Consider the following 8,669-nt stretch of genomic DNA (forward strand, 5'->3'; position numbering starts at 1 on the left):
TTGTAGCACGAGACAGTGGTTTGTGGGCTGAAGAATGACCTGCCTAATGAATGGCATGGGAACACTAATAATTACCCAGTTAGTGCTATAGTAGGGATTTATATACAACTAATGGAGAAACATGTGTAACTAAAATCAAGCATGTTGCCATGGATATGTGTTAGTGCTAAGGGCAATTCAAGAAAATACACTGATCTCTTTTCAGTGGTTAGGGAAACTGGACCGCCTACAAACAGTATTTAGAGTGAAAGCAATGATATCAGGTTGATACAGTGTGGTTAGTAAAAACCCAGTGTATGCACACATGTAAGTCATATACGAGCTCAGTGTTAAATCGAGCAGAGTTGAGCTCACCCAGAGCAATGCCTCCATGAGGCGGCGCTCCTGAATCCAAGGCCTTGAGGAGGTGGGAGAGAAGCCCGGGGTCCTCCTGAAACACAAAAACAGTTGGAAACAGTGTTAACACTGAAACGTCCCACTAGACTGAACTGCACCAAGATGGAGGAAGCCACTGACCTTAAGGACATTCTTCAGTACATAAAACTGCTCTGAGGCTTTGTGGATGCGAATGGAGCCTCCTCCGATCTCACAGCCATTTAACACCAGGTCATAGTGCTGACCACGAACCTGTGAAATACAGAATTTACAAACAGACGATACATCCTGCATTTTTCTACATAATTAAAAATAACTAATAAAGTACTACACGAGTACCTTATGTGGATCAGTATAGAGTAACCGTGTGTCCTCTGGCACTGGTGCAGTAAATGGATGATGAGCTGATTCCAGCTCCTCTGGATCATCTTCTTTGGCCAAGAAGAGAGGAAAGTCCACGACCCACAGGAAGTGGAAGGCTGAGGGGTCACGCACGACCACACCGTGAGACTCCAGGAGCTTTGCACACTGCAGGCGAAGATGCCCCAGCAATGGGCACTGAGAGCAGAAAAGAGAGTCAGATGAAGGGAGCGTTTGTATCAGCTCTGTGCTTCTTTGTTTGACAGCCGACTCAAACCAAGCCTCTTACAACAGTGTGGTGGGAGCCTGCTGCTATCAGAAGCAGGTCTCCTGGCTTGGCTTCAGTCCACTTCAGCAGCTCGTCTGTGACAGACGAAGACAGCAGCTTCTTCAGGGGAGACTTCAATGTCCCGTCTGCTCTGACCAGCACCAGGCTCAGCTCCTTAACGCACGAGGAGAAAACACAACTTGTGACTTTCTACTAGTGTTTGTAACACACAAGTGTTTGTAACACACAAGTGTTTGTAACACACAAGTGTTTGTAACACACAAGTGTTTATCTCAGAACAACGTGAGGCGTAAAAGAAAGAAAAGGATAAGAGACCTACCTGTCCAAACTGAGTCTTGGCTATTTGTTTCAGTTCTTCCAAATCCTTCCCAGTGAAAAGTTTCTGTTACAAGAGAGAAAACATAATGTGAGACACACAAATTCACATATGAGAGTTGTCAGCTTCTCTTGTGGCACAAAAACACATCTTCTGTTCTACATTTTCAGCATTCTCTGCCACAGGAAATGGTTCTGTTCTTACTGCTCCACTGGGGACACAGACGGCCCGAACGGAGCCTCCTGGTTGGCCAAGAGCTGATTGGAGGAATTCAATTTCCGTGGAAAGGAAAATCTGACTGAGGTCTATTAGCTGCACAAATAAAAAAAATAAAAAAAATCATATAATTCACTCATGTTGTACATTAAACAAAAGAGTAAAAGATGTAGCATGTTCAGTAAGGACATAGTTTCAGTTAGGACCCCAAGAAATCAAACACCTTCATGTTGAATCTGGTGTCGGGTTTGTCCACACCGTAGTCCCTCATGGCCTCTTCATATGTCAGAGTTTGGAAAGGAGCCTTAAGAGGACCACGTTCTGCAGGCCAAGAGTACTGCAGCAAACCCTCCACCAGTGACATGATACCTGCCTGGTCCACAAAAGACATCTCGATGTCCACCTGGGAGAAACGACGAGAGGATTTTCAGAATTCAGACAACATGACATGATCCAACATGTCACATGTATGTGACAACAGGCCGGTCTATGGGCCAGACAAATCGGACTATATGTACTCAGATTACAGGAGAGACACATGGTACTCACACAATCCTGAATTGAAATCTGTGATAAAATATCACAGGAGCAAAGATGGCACCAGTATGTGTTTGCAAATCTTATTTTGGTGCAAAATCAGCAAACCTTTTAAATTACGCACATCATTGTTTGCAATGTTTTCACTCACAGCTGTAAAAGAATTCCAGCAGCAGCAGGATCCAAACAAAAAAGAGCTTTGGAATCAACTTGAAACATCGAGACAGGCTCGATCAAGATTTACAGTAAATTATATTGTGTGCTTTACATCTGGGAAGTGAGCTGCCATGTAAAAAGTACAGTTTAATTATTCTGTATTTTTTTTTTTTAATTCGTCCTTTAAGAACTTTATTATTACATTTCTTAGCATTTTAAATTATTATTTTTTAGCAGTTTTATGCAACAGTGGGGTGATAAAATATCAAATCTTAGCAGTACCTTTATATATAACTTTTGTGGATTTAAAAAAAAAAAATCCATAATGCTTAGGCTCAGCAGAGGACAAAAATATCCAATTTGTCACAGTAGTTTGAGAAGGAGAATCCTGGACTACATGCACGAACGGCACGCAATTAGATTTGAAGCATAACATTTTGATACAGGTTAGGATTCCTGTTTTTCACACAAGTGGCCTGAATTCAACACCCAGTATGCTCACCTGTACTTCAGGCAGGTGAGCTACACTACACAGTTTAATTAGCTGTTGAATGCACCAGTCAGCTGATAAAATATTAAAACTAACAGGTGGTCTACACACACAAGTGGTACGAAATCGGGTTTGAAGTCAGACATTTTATTTCAGAAACTGAACAAACTTCTAGTGGTTAAGATTCCAGATTTTCACACAGGCAGCTGAGGTTTGACTCCCAGTATAGGAAAGGGCAGTTTAATCATATACTCAAAGCTAACAGTCGTTTTCTCTTTTTCACGAATCTGTCATTTGTTTTGATTTGTTGCTCATACCACAGTTGGCTCTGAGCTCTGGATAGCTTTTGCAACTTCTCCTGTTAGTTTTTTTTTTTAAATGTCCATGTTCAGCTGTGTCTGTGAGTGTGCACACAACTATTTGCCTGCACTGCTGCGCGTGTGCTGCATATGTCACACATGCATGAAGAGGACTACTTGTAAATAGATATATGGGAGGTTGGCCAGCAATTTCAAGTATCTCATGTCTGAAACAGACTGAAAAATGTATTTTTCTTTTTTTAAACTGTGGCGCTTCAAACTTGTGTGTATTCCATCTCACCTGGGTGAATTCAGGCTGCCTGTCTGGTTTGGAGCCTTCGTCTCTGTAGCACCGGGCTATCTGAAAGTACCTGCCACAGAGGAGGCAGAAGACAGAGGTTGTTGGCCATTAACAGCAGGTTCTGACTCTAACGTGGTGGACTTCTAAAAATTCTGTTATGTGTGCAAAGCTGTCAGCAGTGGAAATCAGTCAGGTCTAAGTGCTTTATTTCAGTATGGGAGTGCAATCATCCTTTGGTTCTTCTCCCCGGTATATAGGCAGTGACATAAGATTAATACCCCTAGGCTTTTTTCTCTTTTATCCAAGTACATGTTTCACACACAGAGTACGAATCTCCAGTATTTGCTCCATGCCTAGTCATCACATTTAAGGCTGGTATAGCAAACTTGCTTTAACCTCCTAGGACCTGGCGTCCACATATGTGGACATCATATTTTGGGTTATTTAGAACAAAATACTCAATTTTGCTCTACAAGGGCCTGATATCCACTTACGAGGACATTATACTGCTACTGTTCTATCGAATTTTAAACGAATATCCTCATATGTGGCTCTCATTTTTCTCAGAAACAAAAATCAGGTTAAAAAAACAAAACAACAACTGGTAATTGTTTGTTTTTACATTCATCAGGTCCCAATCAGCCCAAATATCAAAGAGAAATTAAAAATGCACGCCATGAAAGAGTTTGGGTCTTAGGAGGTTAAAATGGTTTCTTATTAGCTGATGGTGGTCAGAAGTTTGCAGACGCTCATCGTGAACATAAACGTGACAGTAATTTTAAATAACCTCTTTGAACTGTTTTTTCCCAGGGTGGAATGATACACGTGCTTTATGTACAGCATACATCTTTAATAACAAATATAACTTGACTATTATTTCTCTAATGTCCCTTACAATGCTTTGCCTCGACGAGACGCTTTGAGTAGCCGTCAACAAGCTTGTGGCATAATTCTCGATGGATATTTGACCACCACTTCTTGGTAGAATTTTTAGAGTTCAATTAAAATGGTTGGTTTCCTGGTCCCAGCCTTTATGTGTAACCAACAAATTTTCAACTAGGTTGAGGTTGCAGTATTGGGAAGACCGTTTCAACTGTCCAGCTGTGGATTTGTTGAAAAATTTGGAAGTAGTCCTCCTATATTATTCTCTCTATTTTGGGCAATTTACCCGTTTCACTGGTGGCAAAACATCCCCAAAGCTTGATGCTACCACCACCATGCTTGACGGTTGGTATGGTCCTCTTAGATTTGAAAGTCTCATCTTAATCCTCCAAACATACCCCTTGTAATTGTGGCCTAATAGCTCAATCTTTGTCTCGTCCAACCATAAAACCTCTTCACTTTCTGGGTCAGCACCCTCTCAGTCCATGTAATATAAAACTTGTTTCACTTGGGAAAGTGGCACTAACGTTCAAGTTCATGGCAGTCTTAAGCCCTGTGCTTCCTGGGTTGTTTCCTGAATAACCTAATCAATTTCCTCTCCTCTGAGGGAGAAATTGGTCTTCTTCCAGACAATCCAAACAATTTGCATTCACATGCAGTTGTTTGAATTTATTATCTTGCAGTATTCAGTTGTTTAGAAAGGTCTCCAACAGACCTTCCCAGTTTGTATACATCTACAGGTCTCCTTCCAAGACCTTAAGTGAGTTCTTTCCCCATTCTTGAGTGCTGGTCAGTCCAATGAATGCTGTCAAAAAATCATTTTTATACTGGCAAAAAGGGCAAAATCATGATCACTAACCAGTCGTTAAAAGACACTGTAGAACCTTGTACATACATACATTAAAGACGCATGTATGTACATCATCATTAAAAGCCCCAAATTACCATGACATTCATGCTCCCGACGAGTGGATGAAAACTTGTGACCAGAACTGTATGCTCACTATTCGTTCCCTTTTAACTCTGTTTTCGATCTGGACCAGTGCAGCGTTTAAAAACAACAAACATCTTTCTGTTAAATAGCAGATTATGGAGCCTGCACCCACCTGTCTACACCAGCCACCATGAGAAGCTGCTTAAACTGCTGTGGACTCTGGGGTAAAGAGTAAAATAATCCTGGCTCTCTGGAGGGAACCACAAACTCTTTGGCTCCCTAAAACACAAACACTCATTAAGTTCATTAAAATATCAGATATGAAACCACAACATGGAAGCCAAATTAGGTTTTTGCTGTTATATTTATATTTAATAGAACCAAAGAATTTTTTAGAAACTGTTCTTATAGACCATTAAAGGTGGATTGTTGTGCAAGTTTCTGCTCTTTAACCTGGTAAACATGTAAAAATGTCTACAAATGTCTTACCCCTGGTGTCCTTTTGAACAGAGTGGGAGTTTCCACATCCACAAAGCCTATTCATTACAGCAAAACAACAACAACAGCAAAAAGCATATGAAAATCAGAGCTTGCTACAGCAAGAACAGATTAGTTCCTGCACCTGGTTTCCTCTTACAGGCAACAACATCAGTGACAGTCCTGTGACCTTTTATGTCTGGGCAAATTAAAGACAGAACACAAACATGGCTGTCCATACCGTGCACATTACAGAGATACTCCCTCATCTTCATCACCAGCTGGGATCTCAGTCTTAGGTTCTTCTGCATCTGTGATGACCTCAGGTCCAGGTAGCGATACTGCATCCGCAATGACTCAGACTTCTGGTGAGTAAAAAAAATTTAATTATTACAGCGTGCTCAATAGTCCACGTCCATGTAACGTTAAGTTCCTTACTTTGACAAAGTCTTTTATCTCAAACGGCAGCTTCTGGCACACATTGAAGACCTCCACATTCTCTGGCAAGACTTCGATCTCTCCTGTCGGCATCTCCTGGTTTAAACACACGATTCAAAACAGAATTAGGCGACTAATCACCAAAAGTCTCATTATATTTAAGATTGATGAAATGGTATCAATTCACCAGATTATTTAGGACAGACGGTCACTCCTTGGAAAAGAAAGTTTCTGATCCCTGTCCTTTACTATGTTCATTAAAGGACAGAACATTATTATGCTATTTGATAAATATAGTGAAATATATTGATGAGAGAGTGTTGGTACTTTTTTTCCCCTTCCACGTTTAAAACCAGGCACTCAGTATATTAAGCACAGTGTGACTGGATATGTAGTAATTAGGATTCCTGGCCCATGTGGGTTAAACTCAAAGTACAGGAACTAGACTTTCCTCACCACCCCCTGCAGGTGGGTGGTGTTTCACTGCACCTTCAGAAGCACGTACAGACCTTGTTCTCCTGCCCCACTGGTCGGTTCCTGACTGTTCCTGTAACCTTGATGACAGACTCGGGCGTCAGATTGCACAACGTGGCTTTCAAAGTACTTGGAGACTTAAAACAGAGGAAACAAACTATTTAGTTCTTTATTTTACAGCACAGCATTCATTGGTAATGTTAGTGTATTTTGTTGTTTTCTTCCATACTTCCTGAGGAATTAGAATTTGTGTCAAGCCGCTGAAGTCTCGCAGGATGACGAACAGGTCCTGCCTGTAGGGGGCAGAGACACATACTGTTTCTCAAATTTATATGAGACCCTTGGAAGAATGATGAAAGAACTTTTTTTAAGATGGTCTTAGTTCTCTTGGCTTTCTTGAGATCTTTCAGAGTTTTACTTAAATTTTTTTTGGCCTTTTTCTGCTTGTACTCGATAGAGTACAGTGAAGAGTGACGGAGAGAGAGGGGAACACGTGTGGCAAAGGGTTGCGGGTCGGATTCAAACCTGTGCTGGCCACTCTCAGACATACGGCCTGCTCATCCCAGTGAGCTAAACCAACACCCAGAGGTTTTCTTAAGACGTTTGCTGCTTTTTCACTCATTTCCAGTCCAGTCCTTGCACCTGACCATTTTCAGCTGGTTGTCATGAAGCCATTCTTAAGCAAGGGAAACGGGGAGAAAAGGCTGGGGAACGCCAAATTACACAAGAACCGGCAAAGGTCTTATAAAGCGATTAACCCAAATTGGACACTTTCGGTTTTGGAGGTCAGGAGAGAGGTACAACAGTGGGTTACTACAGCCATGTGTAAAACACACTGGGGGCTCAGTCATATCAATCAACCAGTGGCTGACTACCTGAGATACTGGACCCAGCCACACAGAGTGACTTTCTTCCCCACATCATCTGATCGCAGTTCTCCACAGGTGTGACTCCTGAACGACAGACTGCTGGGACCTGATCGTAAGATGGATTTGGGACACAAGTCACAAGTTACACTTTGATACTCATTTTAAGTACTTACTGAAACTGAAGTGAATTTCTGCCGCATTAACAGATATGCAGAAATGTATGGAATTACAGTTTTTACAGAGACGGAAGAACAAATGTTTTACAAAATAATAAAAGTGTCCAAAAGTCTTAGATAATACAAGCAAACACGTCTCCTACAAAGTGGAAGATTCTAAAGGATTCTAATGAAACATGAATGATGTGGACAAGCTGGACTCAACTGAGAATCCTGTCCAATAACTACAAATGTAGACAGGCGAAGACCAGTAGAAGAAGTAGTGGCACTGGGCGCACGCACGTCACGTCAGTGTAGAGGCTGGAGCACAGCCAGCTGATGAGTACCTGTGGAGGGCGGAGCAGCCCCGCAGAGTCCGTATGAGCAGCTCAGATGTCTGAGCTGAGGTCTCCACAGCAGCCGACCTTGACTGGGAGTCGAAGCTGAGCTCTGATACCAGACAGCATGAGCTCTGAGTCCTGTGAACACACTCCGCAGCACCAGCCTGCCTTTTGTTGCCATTTCTTTCAAAACACAGAGTGAAGCTCAGGCTGAGGAGAGCATGTTATTCAGAGCCGTGTCTGTCGCACTCCTCTCCCTCAGAGTAACAGGCTTGCAGAGTCCTTAAGGTTGTAATGTGAGCATTATGAAGCTCCACGGCAGTGAGAGCAGGTGAGCTGCCGTTACTCTTCCTGAATCCGGATAAGACTCGTGAGAAGTTTTCACGACTGCCTGCTCATGAGGATGGGCTGCTGTGCATCTGTTCAGTCTCATCCAGTCATGTGGCAATCGGCGCATTTTTACCGGACGTGACGTCACGTTGCTAGACGAGAATAGTCAACCTGCGACATGATCGATCTAACTCGCGAGGAAAAAGTCCACACGCTTTCAAGATTTCATCAATCTCCGATTCTTTTTCTAGAGACAACGCGACTTTTAGTTTAGTTTTTCAAGGACGTTATTTAGTCTGTGGCCAGATTCTTTATACGCAACATTAGAATTACAAAACCAACCCCAAGTTTGTTCTCTTCTTAACTCGTTAAATTTGTTTAAGAAAAGAAACCACAGAAAACATATATTATAAAGAGTGGTGTCAAACTC

The 8,669-nt window shown here is 42.1% G+C and overlaps 1 protein-coding gene across 1 annotated transcript in view; it reads right to left on the minus strand.

The window, feature by feature from the left end:
- dars2 (aspartyl-tRNA synthetase 2, mitochondrial) overlaps nt 1-8,384 on the minus strand; it is a 9,978-nt gene extending 1,594 nt beyond the window's left edge. Inside the window, exons 1-16 of the mRNA XM_005737570.2 lie at nt 7,916-8,384; nt 7,420-7,519; nt 6,774-6,837; nt 6,580-6,681; nt 6,071-6,166; nt 5,874-5,997; nt 5,645-5,691; nt 5,328-5,434; nt 3,340-3,409; nt 1,780-1,959; nt 1,545-1,652; nt 1,344-1,406; nt 1,025-1,177; nt 715-933; nt 517-627; nt 355-430 (exon numbers count right to left, since the gene is read on the minus strand). Coding sequence (XP_005737627.1) covers nt 355-430; nt 517-627; nt 715-933; nt 1,025-1,177; nt 1,344-1,406; nt 1,545-1,652; nt 1,780-1,959; nt 3,340-3,409; nt 5,328-5,434; nt 5,645-5,691; nt 5,874-5,997; nt 6,071-6,166; nt 6,580-6,681; nt 6,774-6,837; nt 7,420-7,519; nt 7,916-8,090 — 1,795 coding nt within the window. The 5' untranslated portion in view covers nt 8,091-8,384. The remainder of the gene's footprint in view (nt 1-354; nt 431-516; nt 628-714; nt 934-1,024; nt 1,178-1,343; nt 1,407-1,544; nt 1,653-1,779; nt 1,960-3,339; nt 3,410-5,327; nt 5,435-5,644; nt 5,692-5,873; nt 5,998-6,070; nt 6,167-6,579; nt 6,682-6,773; nt 6,838-7,419; nt 7,520-7,915) is intronic.
- Nucleotides 8,385-8,669: the final 285 nt, after the last annotated feature.

The sequence above is a fragment of the Pundamilia nyererei genome, unplaced genomic scaffold (assembly GCF_000239375.1).
Source record: "Pundamilia nyererei isolate P.nyererei 1_Seehausen unplaced genomic scaffold, PunNye1.0 scaffold00077, whole genome shotgun sequence".
In the NCBI taxonomy this organism is placed as follows: domain Eukaryota; kingdom Metazoa; phylum Chordata; class Actinopteri; order Cichliformes; family Cichlidae; genus Pundamilia; species Pundamilia nyererei.